Below are 25,768 nucleotides of genomic sequence, written 5' to 3'. Positions count from 1 at the left end.
GCTCCTTCGCAGTCTATCTCTGTCACTGAACAATATTGCCCCGTGGGCAAAGACGGATCTTGCAACAGCAATAGCGTAACTCAGGAGAAGACGATGCACTCGGTCGGCTCTATATTTTGTTCCTCTTGTATCAAATTAAGAGAGCACCGAGAGTATGTATCTGGCCTTCTGCTGTGCGGCACCCTCTCCGCTGCAAAGCCCGACGGACTTTGCGTTCCAATTTTATCTTCTCACACCACTATCGTTTGTACCGTGCTGATGAAATCTGATCGAGGGAAGTGCAGGCGAATGAACTTTGGGAGCTCTAAGGAGGCAGGACAATACACAGCGAGTGGCAAATTCCTGAGACCAGATCAAACTACAAATGCTGTTTCAATTACTATTGCATTTTAGCACACATAGCCGCAGCAAAAATTGGTTCATGTGGTTGTGCGGGAGTGCTGGAGCGGGGGGGGGGGGGGGGGGGTGTTCATGCACGTCTGTATTTTGCACAATATCCTATAAATACTGGAGTTTTTAAATCTCAGGAGATGAACAGTTTTTGACATACACAAGCCACGATTTATCTCAGACCGGTTATTCAGGGGACTACTGAGGTTGTAAGAAACGGGTGACCGGATTATCAAAGAAAAACATTTCCCTTCACGGACGTCTTCTGGAGTACGAAGATAATCCCTCATTCGCGGAACAATCACCCGCAAGCCGACTGGCACTGTCTACTTTACACCAGCCGATGCGAGAATAATAACACAAAGGGGCGGGGGTGTGATCTGTACCAACTGACAGGTGGGAGGCAAGAACAGGTGACATTTAAGGTGGGTATCTGAGGTGACGTGAATGAAGAAGCTGACAGCTGGAAGAGGTGAAGGGTTGAAAATGCAGGGAGTCTAATGGGACAGGGCCGTGGATCACAGGATAAAGCGAAGGAAGAGGGCAACCAATGAAGAGTAAGTGGGAGGTGAGATGAAAAGCAGTGGTCATCGGGTATCCAGTGTGGGGAAAAGGTGCGAGTAGACGAGAAATAGTCACAAGGAAACTAGTATGGGAAATGGAGAAATAGAGACGGGCGGGGGGGGGGGGGGGGTTGGATTATTACTGGAAAGTGGATAGTTCGATATTCAAACCATCATAATTACCAGACAGCGTGCGAATGACGTAAATACACAGCTACACGCACAACATGCTGGAAGAACTCAGCATCTATAGAAAGGAGCAGACTCGACGTTCCGGACCGAGAAACTTCATAGGGACGCGAAAGAAAAGTCGGAATCCGGGAGAAACAAGTTAGGGTAGGGTTGGAGTGCAATCTGGACGGGGTGAGCTGCGTCCTGGTGGAGGAGGGGGAGTTGGTGTGTTGCAAGTGGGTCGGGCAGCAGCGATGAAGTGAGATACTGTGAGTTAGTAGATGGAAACATTAAAGGATGAATCTGATTGGATGACGCAGAAGCGGACGTAGGAAGGGAATGGGAAGAGAAGGGAGGCACGAATCACGTCACCCAATGTTCCGATATGCACGAGTCAAATGAACCTTCATTCAAAACTGCACAGGTCCTACTTCAATCTCATATGATCGTTTTTCTTTTTCTTTCACATAGTCAAATATGTTTTCAAGGTGACATTTTATTGTTCTCGAAGGTGTACTCTCACACACCATCCTGGGTGATTTACCATATTATTTTTAATTAACATAACATCATCATCCTCTCTGCCTTATCTATCCTTTCGATACAATGTGTATCCTTGGACATTAAGCTCCCAGCCTTAATCTTTCAGCCATGATTCCGGGATGCCTGCAGCATCGTGCCTGCCAATCTGCAACTGCGCTGGGAATTCATTTACCCTGTTCCCTATACCCCGCGCATTCTGGTGCGATACCTCCAGTCCTCCATTCACCATTTACGATTTTGTCGTCACATGTTCAACCTTTATGATTCCTAACTTTGCATGAGGTCCTACCACCACCGGCCTCAGCCACCTGCTCTGACACTGTCCTTCCCATCCCACTGCCACTCTAGTGTAAGCAACACCGTGCAGCATTAATAAACCTTCCCGCTGGGATATGATTTCCTGTCCAGTTCAGGTGCAAAACGTCTCTTCTACATTGCAGGCGTCCGCTAAATTAGCTGATAAGCATGCTTTAAGCCACAAGAATAAATTTCCGAAGAGCAGAACTTTTGAAGGAAAATAGCGCAGAGAGTCAAGATGAACAGGAAATTAAATCAGAAGTTAGTGAGAAAAGTAAGGAGGAAGGAAAACCTGTGAAGGAAAGACAGTTTGGTTCCATTTGTAATTATTGTAAGAAACCTGGTCACGTAATAGCTAACTGTTTCCGATTGAAGAAGAAGAAGGAAGCAGTCCCAGATGCTTGCGTGCAACATACTGAAACACCTGCAAGTCCACAGGGTTCAATAAATACAAATAAAGCTTTGTCAGAGTTTGACCAAGTTAAGAGGGGACATGATCATTTTATAACTGGAGGATTTGAATCCTTGAAAGAGGGATCCACTCCGGCGCTAATAAAAATCCTTAGGGATACTGGAGCTTCTCAATTACTGATGTTAGACAGTGAATTAAAGTTTAGTGATGAGCCTGACACTGGTGAGGATAACTATATACGAGGTGTTGGGAGTGTCCTTATGCCTGTACATTTGCACAGAGTAAATTTAAGGTCAGGGTTAGTTACAGGACTTGTTATAGTAGGGCTACAACCCAGCGTACCTGTAAATGATGTTTCTTTATTGTTAGGCAATGAATTCGCAGATGGACAAGTTTTTCCTGAAGTTCATTTGACAATAAAGTCAGAGGAACCACGGATGAGTTCTAACACAGATTCCTCTTGCGTTGTAACTCGAGCTATGGCTAAAACGCTTGATGTGCAGAATGAGGTTGTTACCCATGACTGTTCCACTCGGGATATGAAATTTCAACATGTATTGGAGACTTTCTTACTTTCATTGTTTGATCAAGATTATTGGAGTAAGTCTGACCCTGAAGATTTGTCTTTGTCTCGGAAGGAGATGATAGCAGAGCAGAGTAGTGACCCTGAGATTATCAAATTAAAGGAACAAGCTCACCCAGATAGTGAAATTGATAAGGTGCCAGAAGGATATTATTTTGAGAAAGGAGTATTAATGAAGAAGTGGAGGCCGCCTACAATTCCTACGTGATGAATGGAAGGTTGTTCACCAGGTAGTTGTTCCTAAAGTTTATCGAAATGAGGTTTTAACTTTAGCTCATAGTGTGCCCTTGTGTGGACATCAAGGGGTGAAGAAAACTGTGGACAAGATTTTAAAACATTTTTACTGGCCTGCTTTGAGAAAAGATGTGGCGACGTTTTGCAGAACATGTTATACTTGACAAATTGTTGGTAAACCTGATCAAGTTACTCCATTGGCCCCATTGCACCCTATTCCCGCATTTGGTGAACCGTTTTCCAAAATTATTATAAATTATGTAGGCCCATTACCAAAACAAAACTGGTTATCAGGACTTGCTGACTATCATGTGGACTGCGTCTAGATTTGCAGAGGCAGTACCACTTCGGAATATAACTACTAAAACTGTAACAAAGGCTCTTAAAAAAATCTTTAATTCTTTTGGGTTGCCCAAGGAAATACAATCTGATCAAGGTAGTAATTTTATGTCTGGATTGTTTCAACAGATAGTTTATAAACTGGGAGGTAAGGAAATTACCTCGTCTGCATACCACTCAGAATCGGAAGGATCCTTGGAGAGGTTTCATTCTACCCTCAAGACTATGATTAGCACGTATTGGGTGTAAGATGAGAATGACTGGGATGAGGTTATATACTTACTTCCATTTGCAGTACGAGAGTCGGTACAGATTGCATTAGGTTTTAGTCCATTTGAACTTGTATTTGGGATAGAGTTAGAGGACCTCTAGCCTTAATAAAAGAAGAATGGATTAATAAAGAGGTAGACACTAACTTGCTGGATTATGTTTTAACATTTAAGGACAGATTACATAAAGCATGTAGCTTTGCCAGGGATTATTTAAAATCGGCTCGGGAGAAAATGAAATCCTGGTATGATAGAGATGCTAGGATGAGGATATTTAAGCTTGGATATAAGGTGTTGGTTCTTTTTCCGATGTAACCGAATCCTTTACAAGCTAAATTTCAAGGTCCCGATGAAATTATGTCTAAAGTTAAGGATAAACACTCCAGATCGAAGAGGGCCAGCACAGTTTTTCATATAAATATGATAAAACCATACCATGAGAAGCAGTCTGCTGCTTTGACCGGTGTGGTCAATAATAATGTGTCTGATCTCACTAGGAACTTCATGGATGATTCATCTGAAACTCACTCTAAACCCATCATTGTTTCTGCCAGATTACCTAACTCAACAATTCTGGAAAATATTGATGATAAATTCGCTCATTTACAGCCGGAGCAGAAGCAGCAAATGAAGCAATAATTTTTTTTAAATATAATGATTTATTTCCAGACGTTCCCAGAAGAACCACAGTAGCGTCACATGATGTAGATGTTGGAGACGCCAAACCCATAAATAAAATCCATAAAGGATGAACATGGAAAAATGTGAACATGCTGAGAAAGAAATTATGTAAATTTTAGCGAATAATATTATTAGACTTTCTAATTCGAATTGGAGTTCACCTGTGTTATGGTGCCTAATTAGACGGTAGTATTCGGTTTTGTACTGACTACAGGAAGGTAAACACTGTAACGAAAATAGATGCGTATCGAATTCCTAGAGTGGATGATTGTGTGAATAAAGTTGGAAAAGCAAAGTTCCTTACAAAGATTGATTTGTTGAAAGGGTATTGGTGTGTTCCATGGACGGATAGAGGTAGAGAGATATCTGCATTTGTAACTCTATCTGGGTTATATGAATATAATGTTCTTCCATTTGGGATGAAGAATGCCCCAGCGGATGATTAATTCTGCGATTCAGGGGTTAAAAGATACAGATGCTTATATTGACGATTTAGTTACAGGAAATGATACCTGGGAAGCACATGATACTGCGGTGGAGAAACTATTTGAAAGGCTTTCAAAAGCTAACTTAACTATCAATTTAGCTGAAAGTCAATTTGGTCATTCCACTGAGACTTACCTTGGTTATGTTGTAGGTCCGGGCTTGGTTAAGGAAAATGGTTAAGGAAATAAATCAGACTCCAATTTAGCAACAGATTTTAATGTTACACGAGTGTGATATTTTGATAACTCATATTAAAGGCACATTATATGTGATTGTTGACTTTCTTTGTAGAGCTTGAATGTACAATGTTATATTTTAAGGGAGTGATATTTTAACATTTGTAACACTCCTACTGTACAGTAATTTGTAATGTGCTGTACAATAATACTATTGTATATTGTGTATGTTGTAAATCTTATACATTTGTTTTCTTTCTAAATAGTTAATTGTTAAAATTTTGCTCATGACCGACCAATTGTTTTTTTTTTTTGGAGGGAGGTGTTACAAACCCGGTGGGTATCTTTTGACTGTCTTATGACCATGATGTAACTGAGTATCTGGTGAGCAGGATGTAATTGTCTTGTGATGGTGGGGTGATGTAATTTCCCGCCAGTGTGAGGTCACGTTATGTAATTTTCCCGCCAGTGAGAGGTCATGTGATGGCGTGTTTCTACGGGTATAAAATGGGAAAGCCTTGCTATGACGCAGGTCAGTTCGTTGTTTAATTCGTCAGTTATTCCGTTATGCTGCGTATTCGCCTCATGACGCAGTTTTAGTTTAAAGTGGAGTTTTACTTTCTATCTTACGTCTCAAAGGATATTGCTGGCAGTTTAGCCACAACTCTGCCAGTTTTAGTCCAGTCTGGGAATGAAGAATTTATTGAAGTACAGAGACCCGAAGGATCGAAAAATGTTGGTGTTGTCGGCGGTAATACAGGATCGCCTTATTGAAACCTCGTTCAAAGTCGCTCCTATTTGACTTTCTAAATCCTTTGGACTTCCGCAGTTATCGCTTTAAGAGCTGTGTTCGCATTTATTTATTTAAGAGCTGTTCGAGATGCCGTATAGCAGTTAACTTCCTGTTAAGTTAGACGTTTGTTTACTTTTCATTTGTTGTTGAGCAGAGTTTAAATAAATGTTATACTTGTTTATGAAATACCTGTCTCAATTGTATATTCACTGCTGCTGTATCGCAACACAGCACACTGTAATATATCAGAGACCCAGTCATTTTAACATTTAGCGTATTTCCATTTCTTGCTGATGAGGAGTAGTCGATGGATTTGATAAAACATAAGTGCGATGCCAGGCAAATTCATAACCGGACTTTGAGCGCGTTAATCAGCGCGTTATCAACTGAACATTGGTCAGGGTGTGTTCAGTTACTGTTAGGGCCCATAAAATTCAGGTGCACCGATTCACTGGATACGGAGACAGGAGCGCAGCAGCAGGTAAGAACAGAGACTGTACGGGGAAATGTTATGTTATTATGGTGATTGGAACGGACATCATTTACTGGAACGGACAGGAGGACGAGATTGGCGGGTGGTGTGTTGTCTCCCGGGTGTCAGTGTCCGAGATACTTCGGATCGAGATCTCGGCATGCTGAAGAGGGAGGGGGAACACGGGTAGGACGGCTGACGAGATTCTGCCAAGTGTATTCAGGGAGTTAGGTGCTAAGTTAAAGAGCGGGACCTCCAGTGTTGTGATCTCAGCATTGCTAGCCGTGCCACGAGATTTTGAGCCTAGGAGTAGGACTATTTTGCGGTTTAGTACGTGGATAAAGATTTGCTGTAGCATGGAGGAGTTAAGATTTTTGGTGTATTAGGCTCGCTTCCAGGGAGGGAGTGACCAGTGCAGAAGGGAGGTTTTGCACTTGAATTGGAGAGAGAGTCATATCCCAGAACTCACCGAACTTTCTCCTGACTGAATCAATGGTAACTCTGAGTCAGAAGGGTTCTCTCCAGATATGCTGCTCTCAGACCTCGGGCTGGTTCACTTGTTACTGTTTCCTCGCCTTCAGTCTTGGTTTGATTCCAGTTGTGGGCTTTTCTTCCAATAAAGCTCTCACCGCAGGCCTACCGAATCAGAGAGATAATGAGCAAACACGAGGAAATCTGCAGATGCTGATTCAAGCAACAACACACACAAAATGCTGGTGGAACACAGCAGGCCAGGCAGCATCTATATGGAGAAGCGAGTCTGACGAAGGGTCTCGGCCCGACACGTCGACAGCGCTTCTCCCTATAGATGCTGCCTGGCCTGCTGTGTTCCACCAGCATTCTGTGTGTGTGTTGTACAGAGAAAATGAAGCAAGTTAGCAATACAAAGGATAACATGAGTTTACTTTATCATTGGTATTTACTCAGATGATGGACACAGACTCTACAGAACTGAGGCAGGGCAGCAACGAGGTTATGGACCCAATACAGATTAAAATAGATTCGTTGTTTACTGTCTTGAGACGAATTAGACCATAAGGTCATAAGAGCATAAGATATAGGAGCAGAAGTAGGCAATTCGGCCAATTAAGTCTGCTCTGCCATTCAATCATGGGCTGATCCACTTCATTCAGTCATTCCCACTCCCCTGCCTTCACCCACACCCTTTGATGCCTGACTATTCATGAACCTATATATCTCTGCCCTAAATACACCCAATCACTTGGTCTCCGGAGCCGCACGTGGCAACAAATTCCACAGATTTTCCACCCTCTGACTAAAGCAATTTCTCCGCATCTCAGTTCTAAAAGGACATTCTTCAGTCCTGAAGTCGTGCCATCTTTTACTAGAATCCCATACCATGGGAAATAACTTTGCCATATCTAATCTCTTCAGGTCTTTTCACATTTGGAACGTTTCTATGAGATTCTACCCTCATTCTCCCGAACTCCAGCGAATACAGCCCAAAAGCTCCCAGACGTTCCTCATACGGTATAATCCTACCATTCCTGGAAAGATTCTTGTGAATCTTCTCTGAACCCTCTCCAATGTCAGTATTTCCTTTCTAGCATAAGGAGCCCAAAACTGCACACAATACTCCAAGTATGAATTCACGAGTCCTTATACAGCCTCAGCATCACGTCCCTGCATTACATTCTATACCTTTAGAAATGAATGCCAACATTGGATTCGCCTTCCTCACAACCGACTGAATTGGAGTGGATAAATCCCCAAGACCTGACAACGTGTTCCCTTTGAATGTTATGGTATTTCAATGTGCCCACTTGCCAAAGCAGTATTTCTAGTGTTCATACGATTGGAATGCTGTCTTTTGAATTGTGTGGTTATCCGGATGTCTCTTTTTATTCTGTCTGTGTATCTATTTTCCAGCAATATGCAGTGCAATACTGTAATAAATTGAAATGTGTCTGCTAATCATGATTAGTATGCAGAGAATCTAACAGTGTGCCAATTCTATCCTTCCTCTAATTATTATTATTTGTTTACGGCTGCGTGGATTAGCCATTCCTTTGAGCAGGAAATTATTACATGGCCTGAAAAACGTGCGGTACCTTACATGTGTGTCCGCTGATTGAATATTTCAACCTTATGTTTTGAAGCAGAATTACTACTTCAGTGCATGATAGCAATCACTGATATACCCCAGGACGTTTTGCTATATTATCTGCCTCTCATTTGTTTTAAAGTTTTATTTGATATCACTTGCCGCATCCTAATTTCACACGGTGGAGACGCAGTTAGATGACTTTATAACCTCTTTAATGAGATTGATGAATTATTTGATTATCTGGTAGTGGAACTGAATCATATTCGCTCTTGGTGGGAATAAGAATTTCCCTCGATAATGGAATAAATTTACGCTGAATCTCCCGCCGGCGCCCGGTCCGGTTGGAAATGTTATTGGAAGCGCGGCAGTTTCGATATAGTACCCGGTAACGTGTTTCCAGCAGCAGGAGGAGGAACTTTAAGACTCTGGTCGTTACTGCTCCCGGTCCGAGGGAAACAGAGGCGTCGCTTTATCTAATCCTTTTCTGGTCGGGCTGACACTGTCTGTCATTCCTATCTACCCTTCAGTTGGAAGGTTCCGGTGGGGATAACAGCGAACTCAATCCACATTGCTGACTGTAATGAGTGGAAAAAGGAGGAGATCCTTCCATTACCTACACTGTTGCTGAGACTGGAAGGGGTTACCCTCTCCTTATTTCAGAACCGATGTCATTGAGTCAGGTGTAGTTCAAAGAAAGATTAGTACAATTAATTTTCTTATGTGGAAGCATCTCTTGAGTTCAGTTACTTTTCGCTGACAAAAGTATTTTAGTTAAGTCTATTTTATGAGTTGTTACTTAAAATATGGGAGGTTTTGATTGTATTCTGCCGTATTTGACAAAGTTGATAGTATTCGCTATGATTTAGATGAAGCAGAGGAGAGTTTAACTGCTGGTGATTAGATCAATGAGTTGAGCGCCTGGAGAGAAAATGGAACATCACACTGGATATTGTCAAGAATGTGGAGAATATATTTACTGTTATCGGGGGAGGTGACACAGGTGAAAGTAGATGAAATACTTTTTAAAGCGTGGGACTAGTGTACTTTTGGAATTGTCACCCTCAAAGGAAAAGAGAAGCAAAGTTTCTTTGTCAATGTGCTGAATTCCGCAGTCCAACGTGAATAAAGGGAATGGCGGTACAGGATTGAGAAGGTGAATGTCCCATTACTAATTAAACATTCCAGCAGCGCACTGACCAATTGAGAAGCAGGGAAAATTAACATTTGGTTCTTTCCCATCACTCTCTGAGGAGGAGCGGTTGATGTATCCGTAAAATGAGGCGGATAATCAATCAAATTCACAAGCGGGAGATGGTGGTAAATTCATATGATTTCTGCGCTGATATTGTAACTTTTTGCCAGTAAGTTTGCAATAAACTAAAGGAGAATAGTGCCCTTATCTTTCTGTCGGCTTTGACCGGTAATTATCTTGGCAGATGACATTCTTGGCACAGTTACTACGGTGACCATTACTATGATGGATCAACTGGGGACAGCTGTTGAATATGGCAATAGAATCGAGCTGACCCTGAGATCAGATCCGCTCTACGCAGCTGGGATAAAGTTAAATCTGGCGAGAGGGAATGCCCGCCGTTAAAAGAAAACTGGTTATTCCAAATGCATAATATTTTATCACAATTCACTGAGCCCTTCCTTCTGCCATCTCAGCAGATGTTAGGCTGAATGGTAATGAGACAGAAGGTGTAGGGGCGTGTGTAGTACTTGATCCGCTTGCAACGATAAATGCCAGGAGGGAGATCAGTGGGGAGGGATGGATGGACATAACAGTCACGTGGGGAGCGATCCCTGCAGGTGGGGGGGGGGGGGGAGGGGTGTGCCATGTAATGTTGCATCCCTGGGATATCAGTTTTTGGCCTTGGTAAAGTGGACCCACTGATCAAGTTGTCCGGGTTTTTCAAGTGCTGGAGCATGAACTTCCATTCTTGTCTCAGATGTTTGGTTCGAGAGTTCCTCTGGAAGGAAAGAAGAAAATAAGTTTCCTTTCTAGCTATCACAGACAAAGGATTTCATTAAATGGGCCGTTCCGTGTTTCCAACGTGGAAGCGGACCTGGGGATTCTGTGTTTGAAAATCTTCCACCACAGTCTCCTGTCTGACAGGCAGCCGAAATTCAAACCGAAACTCAAGATGCTGGTGATCTGCAGTAAAAATGGAAATGGTAGAAGGCATTCTAACGAGAGGCTCTGATTCTGAATGGTTAACTTTGTCCTTGTCCCCACAGCTCTTCTGTCCCTGCTGAACGTTTCTGGTCATTCCAGTCTGATTTATTGCATTCACCCAGGGACTAGCTTACTTTTTCCTGAAAATAGCCCTGTGCCTGACAGGCCCTTCTTTTCGTTATAAGTTGGTTTATCAGTGAGGATACCACAGGTTATCCCAGTAAGTTATCTCGCCGCCAATTTACCAGTTATTCATGGAAATGTGTTCAGTGCGGTTGTTCTTTTTACAAGGTTCACATGGATGATCACAGGAAAGTAAGGCTTTATGTATCGGGAGCTTCTGATGGCTTTGTCACCTCTGGGCCTATGGTCAAAGCAGATCCGAAGGACGGCGGTGGATATGGTCAGTTAAACCTACCAGATTCTGAAAAGTCTGGATACAGTGGACATGTGGAGCTGGTGGTGGATGGGGTTCCATCGCTCTGATCTCAGAGCTGTTTCCCTTTAGAACAGACTCATAGGGTCACAGAAAAATACAGCACGGAAACAGTTCCTTTGGAACATCAAGTTCGCGCTGAACCATTAAACCTGCCTCATCCCTTCCACCTGCTCCCGGGCCATCGACCTCCATACCCCTCCCATCGATGTATCTATCTAAATTCCTCTTAATTTTTAAAATCGAGCTTCATGAAGCACTTGTCCTTGCTGTTCATCCCACTCTCCCACTACCCTCCGAGTGCAGAACGTTCCCCTCATCTTGCTGTTAAACATTTCACCTTTTACTCAAAACCCATGACCTCAGCGAAAAAAAGCCTGCTTGCTATTACTCTGTCTATACCTCTCATAATTTTCAATACCTCTTTAAATCAATCACCCCTCTATCTTCTACATGCACAGGAAAAAAATCCTAACGTAGCCAATCTTGACTTACAACTTAGATCTGCACTCTTCCAACCTGATTTACTTGTTTTCTGCAGGAACGTGTCAAATGTCTCGTCAACATCCACGTAAACAGCATCTATTACCTTGCCTTCGTTAACTTTCCTCCTAACCTTCTCGAGAAACTCTAGAAGCTTGGTTAGACAAGACCTACCTCAAAGAGACAAACTGACTACCTTAAACAGTCGCTGACTATCCATATATTCATAGATCTAGTCCCTGAGAGTACCACCCAGTAATTTTCCCATTATTGATGTCAGGCTAATAAGCCCATCATTTTCTGGTTATTTTAACAGCTTTTATTGAACAGCGGATCAAACTTTTCTATCCTCCACTCCTGCGGTACCACACCTTTCGCTCAGGATGACTTAACTATCTCCATTTGGGCCCCTGAAATCTCTGTATTTGTCTCCCAAAGAGTCAAAGGGAACACGCTGTCAGATCTTGGGGACTTATCCACTCTAATTCAGAGGGCTGTGAAGAAGGCGACTATAAGAGAAGGGATGTGATGTTGAGGCTGTGTCAGGCACTCGTGAGACCATACCTGAAGTATTCTGTGCAGTCTTGGGTTCCTTTCTTTAGAAAGGATATACTGACATTGGAGAGGGTTCAGAGAATATTCACGGGAATGATTCCAGGTACGAAAGGGCTACCGTATGAGGAAGGTCTGGAAGTTCTTGGGTTGTATTCCCTGTTGTTCAGGAGAATGAAGTGGGGATCTCATAGAAACGTTCCGAATGTGAAAAGGACTGTACAGATAAGATATGGCAAAGTTATTTCCTATGGCAGGGGATTCGAGTAGAAGATGGCACGAATAAACTGAGATGCGGAGAAATATTTTTAGTCAGAGGGTGGTAAATCTGTGAAATCTGTTGCCAGGAGCAGCTGTGGAGGCCAAGTCATTGAGTGTATTTAAGGCAGAACAGGTTTATGATTAGCCAGGCATAAAAGGGTATGAGGTGAAAGCAGGGGAGTCGGATAGACCGGATGAACTGGATCAGCGCATGTTTGAATGGTGGAGCAGACTCGATGGGCCGAAAGGTCTACTTCTGCTCTTATATCTTATGGTCTTGTGGTCTTATGACGAATTCGTCTCAAGACAGTAAGCACCGTATCCCTTGTATGCTGTATTGGGTCCATAAGCACGTTGCTGCCCTGCCTCAGTTCTGTAGACCCTGTGTCCATCATCTGAGTTAATTCCAATGAATGAGAAAGCTCATGTAAGATCTCGCCATCTCTTTCCTGTAGATGCATAGATTACTGTTCAGAGTTTTCAAAGGACCAATTTTCTCCTTTGCAATTCTTTCAGATGAGAGCAATTTCTTCAGGCAAATGTGTGTTGATCTGTGGAATTCGTTGCCACAGCGCGTAGTGGATGCTGCCGTTGGGTATATTTCTGGCAGAGATTAATATATTTTAGATGACTACATCCCTTCAGGATTACAGGACAAACCAGGAATGTGGAGTTGGCGAAATAAAAGGAAACAGCCATGAGTGAATGTTGGAGCACACTCGATGGCAAAAGGACCCAATTCTGCTCCTACTCTATATCTCATTTCCTCCCATTACTGAATGAATTCTCCTTCGCTTCCCACATCAGGTTTTCTGAGGAGCCAGGGACAATTGCAGACTTGTCCACTGAGATCATTATATTTCCCTTCAACGTTTACGTTTTCAGTGAGTTTTCATTTTAGGAACTTTGGCCAGAAATGATTTGTTATCCTTTGTATTGCTAACTCGCTTCATTATCTCTGTTGCTCATGTCAGACCTGCGGTGAGAGATTGATTTTAAGAAAAGCCAAAAAAATTGGAATCAAACCACGACTGAAGGCGAGGGAACAAAAACACGTGAACCAGCCCGAGGACTGAGAGCACCAACTGGAGAGAATCCTTCGGACTCCGAGTTACCATTGATTGAGTCAGGAGAAAGTTCGGTGAGTCTTATTTACTCAGACACTAGTCCTTTGTATGATATACATCTGCGCAAAGGAAGATTTGAAAAAGTGAGACTGAACGTGGTTAAAGGTACCAGTTATGCCTCTGTCAGACCAAGTTGCTAACCTTCCAGTCTGGTAATGTGCTATCAACAGCCCAGCTCTTCGAAGCCACTGCCATTCCCTCACAGTGTTTGCTCATTACAAGGTTTTACATCTTCTGAAGCAGCTTTTTGACAGTTGTGATGTTTCCTTACTAGGCTGCGTTGCGTCATAATCATCTCAAAATGCCAACAGGATGATACTGTGCTGCGTTGGTCGCTGCGCTCTGGTTAAAACATTTCTGTACATTAAAACTACCATATATTCTTCAAATATTAACCATCCCTTGGAATCTCAAAAATTTCTAAGTGCATTTAGTTTGTTTTGTTTAGATGCAAGATGCAATACATGGCTTCAATTTTCTATAAATGTGCCATTTCCTTTGCAATCTATCCTGCCCAAAATATAATATTGCTCAAAATTAATCCTTTTTTGAAACATTCTTTTTCTGCGTGAGGCTAAATGTGATTCAGAACATGCCTCTGTCAGGGATCGGATGGAAGGATGATACAGAGTGAACTGATCTTTACCAGGGTATGCCTTCTCATTGTCAGGGTCGGGATATTGACTGGCTTGAGCTGTTGAGACCGGAATTGTCACCGGAGCCCAAAATAAGGAGAGACAATATACTGTACGGCATTGTGGTGTTTCATTAAGGATTCTGAAGTCGTAAATGAAGTCGTAAAATGAAGCTGGGGCAGTGGATGTCGTACATCGCATTTCAGCAAAGAATTGCACAGGATATTAACTAGGATATTTCTAGGATATTAACTGTCGTTTTTTTTAGCCATTCCTGTGTAGCTTTGCTTTTATGCTTGGGGTCATTATCTTGCTGGAAAACAAATTAACTTCCACGTATCAGTTCAGCTGCAGTTTGCTTCACACTTCCCCATAGGATTTCCCTGTATTATGCTGCATACATTTTACCCACTACCTTCGCAAGCCTGCTTCAGTGCAGCATCCCCACAGCATGGTGCCGCCACCGCCGTGCTTCACGGCAGGGATGGTGAATCCGTGCCAGTTCGTATTGGAAACGCGGAGTTGCCCACTGAACCGTACTAACTTCCACAAATTGTACCCAACTGCGGCTTGAGCAGCTCACTGTATCGTACACAACTCGGGATAAAATGTGAGAGTGTGTGTGTGTGTGTGTGTGTGTGTGTGTGTGTGTGTGTGTGTGTGTGTGTGTGTGTGTGTGTGTGTGTGTGTGCGCGTGTGTTTGTGTTTATGTATGTGTGTGTTAGTGTGTGTGTGATAGTGTCTGTGTTATAAAATCAAAATGGACCATGAAGTCATATGGGTAAGTACATAGAGGCAAAGATGCATAAAAGCGTCCTAGCAGCAGCATGACCCGACAACTCCATACATCGGACATATTTTCTTTCATAATTTTGCTTGGTTGAAGTCGAACTGCGCAACCGGAAATGAGACAACAAACAAAATCACCAAGGCAGAAAATTACACAGGGACTCAGCAGGTCAAATAGCATCTATGGATCAGAGAAAATACCCGACGTTTCATCATGAATGGGACGGAAAGGGGCAGATGCGAGAATTATTAAACAAAGACCGGGGGCGGTGTGAAGACTTCAAACTGACAGGTGACTTTTAAGGGGGATGTTCGAGGTGACGTGAATGAAGAAGATGATAGTTGGAAGAAGTGACGGGTTCAAGATGCAGGTGTCTGATGGGACAAGGCCGTAGGTCACAGAATAAAGCGAATGAAGAGGGCAGCCGATGATAAGTAAGGTGGAGGTGAGGTGAAAAGAAGTGGTCATCGGGTAACCAGTGTGGGGAGAAGGTACGAGTACATCAGGTGTAGTCACAAGGTAACTAGTATGGGAAATGGAGAAATAGAGAGAGGGGGTAATCATTAATGCAAAGCAGACAAGTCGATATTCATACCATCATAATTACCAGAGATCCTGCGGATGACAGAAATACACCACAGCACACACGAAATGCTGGAGGAACTCAGCGTCTGTGAAAAGGAATAAAAAAAATCCACGTTTCGGGCCAAGACACCTAAGCAGGACCAGAAAGAAAAGACGGAAAGCGACAAAAATAAGGTAGGGTAGGGGTGGAATACAAGCTGGAAGGTGTGAGGTGAATCCTGGTGGAGGAGGGGGAGGTGGTGGGATGCAGACGGGTCGGGAAGCGGCGATGAAGTGAGAAACTGGGAGTTAGTAGACGGAAACATTAAAGGATGAATCTGATTAGTGGTGACAGGAAGGGAATGGGAACAGCAGGGATCAGCGAATCACGCGATTCAAACTAATCTTCATTCAAAACTGCACTGACCCACAGAGCCTCCTGTCCGTTCCCGTAAATAATGAATCCTCTATCACCGCAGTTTGCCTAATCTTCCCGTCTGAGTCCCAGAGGCAGACTAACCGCCGGAGACCCAACCACTATGCCTTTTCTCTATAAGGTCACTCCCCAAACCACCCGCACCCCGAGAGTACCCAAAGTGATATACCTGTTGTTCAAGCAGGAAGAGCGGGGTAGTCTGTACTGTCTCCTTAACCCCTTCCCTCTTCCTGAGTGGCACAGAGTATCCTGTGACCCCCACCTTGGATGTAACTAACTCTTCTGTGTGCCCTATCTACCACACCTTCACCCTCCCGAATAATGAGCTGACATGAAGGAGGAAAGAAACTTGCGCTTTTCTTCCCTCTGCTTTCTCTGAGCGAATCCTCTTTTTCCTGAAGCCTCGAAGACGGTAAAGATCACCCCCCTGTCTCTGTCCACTCAGAAGGCGATCATTGCGACAATGGCCGCTGCGCTTTCCTCTGCATTCCTTTAATTTGCTCTTACAAATTAATCCCAAGCGCCGGTGGCCGCTGGCCAAAGCTCCATTACGCTGCCGAGAAATGCCGCTGCCTTTTATCCTCGTGAACTGGAACCGATCGAAGTCCCCTGCTGGAGGCAGAGAGAGAGAAAGAGGGAGGTGCGCGTTGGGGAACACAGTGATATCGGACATCTGTACACTCATTAAAATATTTACTACCGCACACTGATCTCGATATTCTTTCGTCTCTGTGTTACTATTACGCAGGGCTTATCCTGAAAAAAATAGAAACAATTATCGTCAGTGGGCACTTGAAGAAGGAAAAGAAAGCATCGCTGCTCCCTCAGAACAAGGAACGAGCTCTTGCTTTTTGAGAGAATGGAGACAACGCGACTATTTCTATGGACACTGATCCTCGTTGCTACCACGTGCCATCTCTGTAAGTCTCTTTTCTGAATTAAAGACCGCGGTTTAAAAAAAATACTTGTGAAATATTAAAACGATTCTGCGCAGAGACCTTATTTTTATCACTGATCCTGGTTCATAATGTAGATCCTAAAAGAGCAGGGGCCGGTATTTCCAGTTATTGGAAGGAACACGGTCCCCGATCCATTCCGTCCCTGTTCAGCAGATCCAGTAAAACCAGACATTGCACTTCCACCAGAACTCCATATTCCAGACGCGAAATCGCAACTTCTCCACTCCAGTTGGGAATATACTTCCTAATTTTTTGCAAAATCCAGATAGGATTCATTCGATCACCACACGCCTTCAAGTCACTCTCCTGGGATTTGTCCACCCACCTGGCATCAGCCCGTCCTAAACCCGGTCACGTCATGTCTGGTCCCAGCAAACGCGGCGAGAGCGTGCGTGAATTTCACACGGAAACGAGCGCATACGGCAGATAAGGCACCCACTCTCATTTAACTTGGTGTTAGACACGCCGTCCCCATCTGTGACTCATCAGTTCCAAGTCTGCAGGGCGTCGCGACCTTTCTGAGCGTCAGGAGTGGGAGAGAGGCGGGTTGGATGTCCAAGCTTGCGGCAGAGTCCAGCGGTTCTACACCCTGTTAAGGATCGGAGTGTGATGGGGAAGGTTTCTGTAAACTGTTTCTGATCCATTTCCAATTCTCACTCTGATACAACGTGCCGTAATAAAGTTCCTGATCCAAATCCCCCCCCCACCCCCCCCCCGGTCTCAGTATGCTAGTTTCAAACTTAACTACGTCTGGAACCCTCGCATAGAAAGGCTTGTCCGGAATAATAATAATAATAATAATAATAATAATAATAATAATAATAATAATAATAATAATAATAATAATAATAATAATAATAATAATAATAATAAGAAGAAGAAGAAGAAGAAGAAGAAGAAGAAGAAGAAGAAGAAGAAGAAGAAGAAGAAGAAGAATTAGCACGGAGGCGATTTCCATTCTCGAAGTGGGTAGATGTTTAGTGGAGGAGAAAAGCGATGTTGAGAGAGGGTTAAGCGGTTCAGTACGTGGAATGCACTGCTGCAGAACGTGATAGGAACAGAGTCACAGAGTATAAACTTTATATCAATCTCTCGTTAAAAACACGACCACACCTTTGGAAGGGTGGATCGGCACCAGGTCCAGTGGGAAGGGCACTAGTCCACCTGGTGTGGCAAGATTCGATCCTTTGATTGCTTTCCCTGTAACAAAGGAGTTGAAAGGGTCATAGCTGAAACATATTCAGAAAGGAATATTATTTTAGAATAGACCGCAGAAAACCCTCCCCCATCTAAGAAGCAGATAACATAGAGGTCAGAGATATAAGGATAGAAGATTTAGAGCGATCCTGAGGGATCCATTCGTCTCCCAGTGAGGAGCGAGCACCTAGAACACACTGCTGGAGATAACAGTGGAAGTAGATTTATTATCATCAATTAGGAAGTTTCCAGGCGTAGAGTTGAATCACCCAGTCATAGCTATTAACCGGTTAACTGCTAAAAAATGGGGTTGATACAGATGGGCACCCAAAATTCGTCTCTGCAACAACTGGAATCAGACAGTCCTAGTGTAATACAACCGATCATAATGTCAACATGCCGATCAGAGTCTGATCCATTTCCCTCCAAAAATATTCTCTCTTAGTTCATTCGCTCGTTATGTGCCGTGACGTATCATGTAACCGATCATGTTCCTATGATTATGATTATTTTTGACTTATTTTCCTAATGAATTGATTTGCCTTTGTATTCTTCCGGGCAGTACCCATACAGGCCGGGTGACCACAGCCATTACTATCCATCACCCGCTCCCATGGTTTTACATGACCCTGATCGGGGAGTTAAGCAGGTGCTTCGCCTTTCCCCTTGGGCATCTGCAGGCTAGCGAAGGATGGGGAGCTTTATACCTCCTTTGGTAGAGGCGAATCTTTCAAATATCCTCAGTGCCGATGCCCCATCCAGTTCAGTTGGCAACATATTCAAAGTGGTGTAATTACTCGGTTTCCTATTAAATCGCCCACAGCCCCAAGCGCTCGAGTTTTTGATACACCAAAAATGGAGCAAGGATTATGCGCAGTGACGCTGTTTATGTGCGTCATGATTTTAAACAACTCTGTATATCACACTCCGTCTCGTACGGTCAACCGAATAGCGTCCTGTCTCGTTGAATCCTTCTGTATAACGCAGCTCTCTGATTCCAAGTTTCTATCCGTTTCCAGGTCAGGGGGATGAAGACACGGACATTTGGAGCAGTGGGAATGACGTCATCCAGCTGAGCATGATGAATGACTCTGCTGCTTACATCTACACCCAGAGCGAAGAGTCCGACCGCCTGGCTACCGAATATCTCGCCAAGGAGTGCGAAAATAATAAAGTGCTTGACAACGCATGGAAGACGGCACTTTCCCTACGACAAACCGACCCACGGCTGAGCAAGGTCCCAGTGCCCCGGGGGCTCAGAGAAGAACACGTGGTGGCCTTAATTGCCTACACGCTTCCGAATAAATTATGTAGCCAGTTCAATGTGGCGATGAGGAAGTACGGGGCCAACGACTCCGTCTACGCGGAGAAATTTCCTTTCAAAGGATTCCAGTATCTTCTCTCCGTTGCCATCGAGAGAGTGAGAGAGGACTTTGGTTTGACACCCCGGCCGACCTACAGAGGAATGCAGAAAGAGTCCTTTGGTGAGGTGGGATCTAGAATGAAATTTGGTTGTTTCACTTCGTCCTCTCGCACGAAAGGGAAGAAGTTTGGCACAAAAACAGTGTTTACAATTTTCTCTCAGTACGGTGCCCAGATACAAAATTACTCGTTTTATCCCAAAGAGGAAGAGGTTTTGATTCCGCCATATGAAGCGTTCAAAATCATGAGTTACAAACGGCGTGCTGACGGAGTTGATATTTCTCTCCAAACGGACGGGGTGGCTGGGATCCGGGTAAGGGTGGAGAGGGGCAGTAATGGCGAGATGAGGGTGCTGCGGTATGAGGAGACCTCCGTGTCCCCATGGGTGTGGTTGCCCATCCTGAAGTGGTTGTATGAAGTTCTGCTGAGATTTCTATAAAGTATGGGGGAAGAGTGTTGGTTAACTACCAGGTTCGATAAAGAGCAGCCGGCAAATATTAATCTAATATTTCCTGTCCGAGACTTTCGTCAGATCTTTTTCTGAATTTCCAAAAACGGGTGCCTCGGTTATAAGATTCGTCCACACTCGCAGCTAACTGGTCCTATCGTCTTGCTCTCTTCTTTCCTGTGTGCAGCTTGCTTTGACGTGGCGCCGACGGGCCAGACTCACTTTTCTATCTGAGCCACTCATAATTCCCCTTATTAGTCCATCTCCAGCCTGTTCAAAGGGAAAATTCGTGGCTGTGTGCGAGAGTCCTGAACTTTCACCTGCCCTCTGAGACGTGTCTGCAAAAGAAAGCATCTCGCTTGCTTCCTTAAGCACCCTAGGTACCTCTTCGTTAACTTTCAGTGTCCTTGTACACTTGCAGTCTGATCTTCTCTCAGGAACTCGCCACTCGCTGTGTGTTTTCCAGCCTCCCCAGTCCCCACACACACACACACACACACACACACACACACACACACACACACACACACACACACACACACACACACACACACACACACACACACACACACACACACACACACACACACACACACACACACACACACACACACACACACACACACCCCTTCCCATTTTTCCCGATAACTTTTCATTTGTTCCCTCGCAGCCTATCTCAGTCACTGGGCAATATTGCCCCCCCGGGCATTGGCGGCACTTTCAACAGCAGCTTTACTCTTCTTTCCTCGGCGATGTTTTTATTGACGACCATTCCCTCTTAAATACGCATCCAAACCTATGGGGTGTAAATGGTTTCGGGATATCTTATATTTCAAAACTGGACCGCAGACTGGTTTAAGGAAAGTGAACTGGACAGGCTCCATGCTTGTCGACCCGGCCAATGCAAATACATCACGGATTTGGAATCTCCAATTGCGGGCATTTTAGCGTAACTCAGGGGAAGACGATGCACTCGGTTGACTCTATATTTTGTTCCTCTTGTGTCAGATTAAGAGAGCACCGAGAGTATGTCTGTGGTCTTCTGCTGCGCGGCACCCTCTCCGCTGCAAAGCCCGACGGACTTTGCGTTCCTATTTTATCTTCTCACACCACTATCGTTTGTACCGCGCTGATGAAATCTGATCGAGAGAAGTGCAGGCGAATGAACTTTGGAAGCTCTGCGGAGGCTGGACAATACACAGCGAGTGGCAAATTCCTGAGACTAGATCAAAGTACAGATGCTGTTTCAGTTACTATCGCATTTTAGCACACGCCGCAAAAATAGATGGTTCATGTGGTTGTCTGTGCGTGTTGGGGGGGGGGAGGGGTTCATGTGCGCCTGTGTTTTCCACAGTTTCCTGTAAACAATGGAGTCTTAAAATCTCAGGCGACGAACAGGTTTTGACATACTCAAACCGTCTCTGCAGATACCGGCAATAATTCCACAACGGAAGTCAATTAGCTCGCGTTTCTTCCCCTTCCTGATGCTCGGCCTGAATAACACTGAATCTCTCGACCATGTCTGCCAGTAGTTACGTTCTGAATTGCTCTCTCGTGATTGGCTGCTTGGATATTTCTGCATTAACTAACAGGTGGAGAGCTGTATCCAAAATGTGGCAACTGAGTGCACGGAAATAAACTTTTTCACACCGAAGCCGTTTAATATCAGGGACGCAATGTTGTTAGTTTGCTTTATTTAGTGTTAACTTGGATTATTAGGTATATGTTTAAAGAGGACCCCGATAGCTAGAGATTACTTGCTTGCTATTTTTAATTGCATCATGCTATCTATTATCGATTTGTAAATCTAGATCCTGCTGATAAATTCAAATCGCAAATTCCAAGGTCTGTAAACGCTTATTCCGCCCCATCATTGTGACGAACGGGGTTATACTTTGGACATGTTATAGAAATAAAAATATGAAGTCTTAATTAATCACCATCCATTTACCGCATGTTTTTTTATTGATTAATCCTAAGCTGCCCGTCTAAAACATGTTTATCCGTTAATATCAAATGCCAGTTTGTTTAGAGTCCGAAATCAAACGAACTCATGGAGAACCATGGGAGTGACTGAACAAAAAGTGATGGTAGACGGGCAGCCGTGAGCAATAGCATCCAAATTTATCGTGAGCATATCACGAGTATTCACCCTGCGGACAGTGGACCTACCAAGAAATGCAGAATGCCTCATATCTACCCATGTACCAAGCCACGTTTTATCTCAGAACGGTTATTCAGGGGACTATTCAGGTAGTGGGAAACGGGTGACAGTAATCACTTTCAACCAGATTATCAAAGAAAAGCATTTCCCCTCACGGACAAAGATAGTCCCTCATTCTCAAGAACGCTGCCCAATAACATTGTGTCTGAAAAACAAAACGGGACACAGAGGGCGCTCATGCACACAAACGTTGCCGTAGAGAATCAGCCAATCACAAGACACAGGAGCAGGGTCTTTGCCCAGTACCCGCAAGCCGACTGGCACTATCTACTTTACACCAGCCGATGAGAGAATAATTAAACAAAGGGGCGGGGGTGTGATCTGTACAAACTGTACAGATGAGAGGCAAGAATAGGTGACATATTAGGTGGCTGTGAATGAAGAAGGTGACAGTTGGAAGAGGGGACGGGTTGTAGATGCAGGGAATTTAATGGGACAGGGCCGTAGATCGCAGGATAAAGCGAAGGAAGAGGGCAACCAATGAAGAGTAAAGGGGAGGTGAAAATAAGTGGCCATCGGGTATCCAGAGTGGGGAAAAGGTGCGAGTAAACGAGAAGTAGTCACGAGGTAACTAATATGGGAAATAGATAAATAGAGACGGGTTGGGGTTTATTACTGCAAAGTAGATATTCAAACCATCGTAATTACCAGAGAGCGTGCGGATGACGTAAATACATAGCGATAAGCACAAAATGCCGGTAGAACTTAGCTTCTATGGAAAGGATACCTCCACTCCTGCATTCACCATTTACGGTTTTGTCGTCACATGCTCAACCTTTTGATTCCTGACTTTGCATGAGGTCCTACCAGCATCGGCCTCAACTAACTGCTCTGACACTGCCCTTCCCACCCCCTTGCAACTCGAGTGTAAGCAACACCGTGCAACTTTAATAAATCTTCCCGCTGGGATATGAGTTCCTCTCCAGTTCAGGTGCAAAACGTCCCTTCTGCACGGGACACACATTCCCTGGAAGCGAGCCTAATACACCAAACATCTCATCCCCTCCATGCTACACCAAATCCTTGGCGACGTATTCAACCGCATCATCGTCGTATTCCTAAGCTGAAAATCTCGTGTCACGTCTAGCAATCCTGAAATCACAACACTGGTGGCCCCGCTCTTTAACTTGGCACCTAACTCCCTGAAAACACTTGGCAGAATCTCGACACTTGTCCAACCCATGTTCACCCTCCCTTTAGAAAGGGGGATGAGGAGAAGAGGACGAGAATAGGGAAATCAGCATGGCGAGTGGAGAAATAGCGAGTGGGGAGGGGAAATTATTACTGGGAAATGGACACGCCGATATTCATGCCATCAGTAAGACAAGAGATGCTGCGGGTAACGGAAACGCACAGGGGCACATACAAAACACTGGAGGAAATCAGCAGATCCGATAGCATCCATGTACAGGAATAAAGATTCGAGGATTCGGGCCGAGGCAATTCGTCGGAACTAGAAGGGAAGTTGGGGGGTGGGCGGGGGGAACTATAAACAGAACGCAGGGTAGGGGAGAAGTACAAGCTGGAAGGTTTCAGGTGAAACGAGGTGGGCGGTGGGATGGGAGGCAAATGGGGGGAGGCGCGACGATGAGGTAAGAAGTTGGGCGTTAATGGATGGAAACATTAAAAGCCGAAGAAGAAGGAATCGGTCTGGAGAGGACAGCGCACAATGGGAGGAAAGTGAGGCGCAGTTTGCAGAAAGAGGTGATTTGCCATTTTCCGTATTCTCCACCCCGTTTCTGATTGGCCTGACGGACTAAGTCACACCCTACGATTATTCAGGTAAGGCCGTTAATGTCCTAGATTACAACCATTTTCTATGACGGCGTCAGACATTCAAAGTAACTATACAGGTCACCAACTTGTGAAAACAAGTCACCACATTCAAACCTGAGATTCTTTAACCTGCGGGGTATACTTAGCAAAACTGTAGAACAGTAACTCCAACAAAGTCAATGAGCAACCATCTGTGCAGATGTAACTCTAAATGAATAGCAATAAATAACAACAGCATTCAATTACAAGATAAGGACCCCTTAAATGGAGACCATCGGTCGTGAGAACACGAGAAACAGAAGGAGCGTAGTTATCCCCTTTAATTCACAGCCTGATGGATGAGGGGTAATAACTACTGGAGAACCTGCTGGTGAGAAGCAGGAGGGAGTTGAACCTTCTACCGGATGGCAGCGACGACAAAAGATCATGGCCTGTGTGGTGGGGTCTTTGCTGATGGACGGTGCTGTGTGGGGGCGTTGCTGATGGACGGTGCTATGTGGGGTCTTTGATGATGGACGGTGCTGTGTGGGGTCTTTGATGATGGGCGGTGCTGTGTGGGGTCTTTGTTGATGGACGGTGCTGTGTGGGGTCTTTGATGATGGACGGTGCTGTGTGGGGTCTTTGATGATGGGCGGTGCTGTGTGGGGTCTTTGTTGATGGACGGTGCTGTGTAGGGTCTTTAATGATGGGCGGTGCTGTGTGGGGTCTTTGTTGATGGACCTTGCTGTGTGGGGTCTTTGTTGACGGACGGTGCTGTGTGGGGGCTTTGATGATGGGCGGTGCTGTGTGGGGTCTTTGTTGATGGACGGTGCTGTGTGAGGTCTTTGTTGATGGACGGTGCTGTGTGAGGTCTTTGTTGATGGACGGTGCTGTGTGGGGTCTTTGTTGACGGACGGTGCTGTGTGGGGGCTTTGATGATGGGCGGTGCTGTGTGGGGTCTTTGATGATGGGCGGTGCTGTGTGGGGTCTTTGTTGATGGACGGTGCTGTGTAGGGTCTGATGATGCGCGGTGCTGCGTGGGGTCTTTGTTGATGGACGGTGCTGTGTGGGGTCTTTGTTGATGGAATGTGCTGTGTGGAGTCTTTGATGATGGACGGTGCAGTGTGGGGTCTTTGTTGATGGACGGTGCTGTGTGGGGTCTTTGATGATGGACGGTGCTGTGTAGGGTCTTTGATGATGGACGGTGCTCTGTGGGATCTTTGTTGATGGACGGTGCGGTGTGGGGTCTTTGATGATGGACGGTGCTGTGTGGGGTCTTTGTTGATGGATGGTGCTGTGTAGGGTCTTTGTTGATGGATGGTGCTGTGTGGGGTCTTTGTTGATGGACGGTGCTGTGTGGGGTCTTTGATGATGGACGGTGCTGTGTGGGGTCTTTGTTGATGGACGGTGCTGTGTGGGGTCTTTGTTGATGGACGGTGCTGCGTGGGGTCTTTGTTGATGGACGGTGCTGTGTGGGGTCTTTGTTGATGGACGGTGCTGCGTGGGGTCTTTGTTGATGGACGGTGCTGTGTGGGGTCTTTGTTGATCGACGGTGCTCTGTGGGGTCTTTGATGATGGACGGTGCTGTGTGGGGTCTTTGTTGATGGACGGTGCTGTGTGGGGTCTTTGTTGATGGACGGTGCTGTGTGAGGTCTTTGTTGATGGGCGGTGTTGTGTGGGGTCTTTGATGATGGACGGTGCTGTGTGGTGTCTTTGATGATGGACTGTGCTGTGTCCGGTCTTTGTTGATGGACGGTGCTGTGTGGGGTCTTTGATGATGGACGGTGCTCTGTGGGGTCTTTGATGATGGACGGTGCTGTGTG

At 44.8% G+C, this 25,768-nt stretch overlaps 1 protein-coding gene across 1 annotated transcript; it reads left to right on the top strand.

Moving 5' to 3' along the window:
* The first annotated feature begins 13,420 nt into the window (after positions 1-13,420).
* On the top strand, positions 13,421-20,218 carry LOC140724477 (GPI-linked NAD(P)(+)--arginine ADP-ribosyltransferase 1-like). The gene is made up of 4 exons (XM_073038923.1): positions 13,421-13,529; positions 15,551-15,699; positions 16,689-16,860; positions 19,116-20,218. Exons 3-4 carry the CDS (start codon positions 16,800-16,802, stop codon positions 19,955-19,957), a joined length of 903 nt encoding a protein of 300 aa, XP_072895024.1. The 5' UTR covers positions 13,421-13,529; positions 15,551-15,699; positions 16,689-16,799; the 3' UTR covers positions 19,958-20,218.
* Positions 20,219-25,768: the final 5,550 nt, after the last annotated feature.

Source organism: Hemitrygon akajei, unplaced genomic scaffold (assembly GCF_048418815.1).
Source record: "Hemitrygon akajei unplaced genomic scaffold, sHemAka1.3 Scf000238, whole genome shotgun sequence".
In the NCBI taxonomy this organism is placed as follows: domain Eukaryota; kingdom Metazoa; phylum Chordata; class Chondrichthyes; order Myliobatiformes; family Dasyatidae; genus Hemitrygon; species Hemitrygon akajei.
The sequence above is the reverse complement of the archived record's forward strand: the minus strand, read 5'-3'. Positions and strand labels throughout refer to the sequence as shown.

Excerpts from the sequence above, each read along its gene's own strand:
- LOC140724477 (XM_073038923.1), top strand. The coding sequence starts at position 16,800 with ATGGAGACAACGCGACTATTTCTATGGACACTGATCCTCGTTGCTACC. Across the intron at positions 16,861-19,115 it reads TGCTACCACGTGCCATCTCT|GTCAGGGGGATGAAGACACG; the intron begins GTAAGTCTCTTT and ends ATCCGTTTCCAG.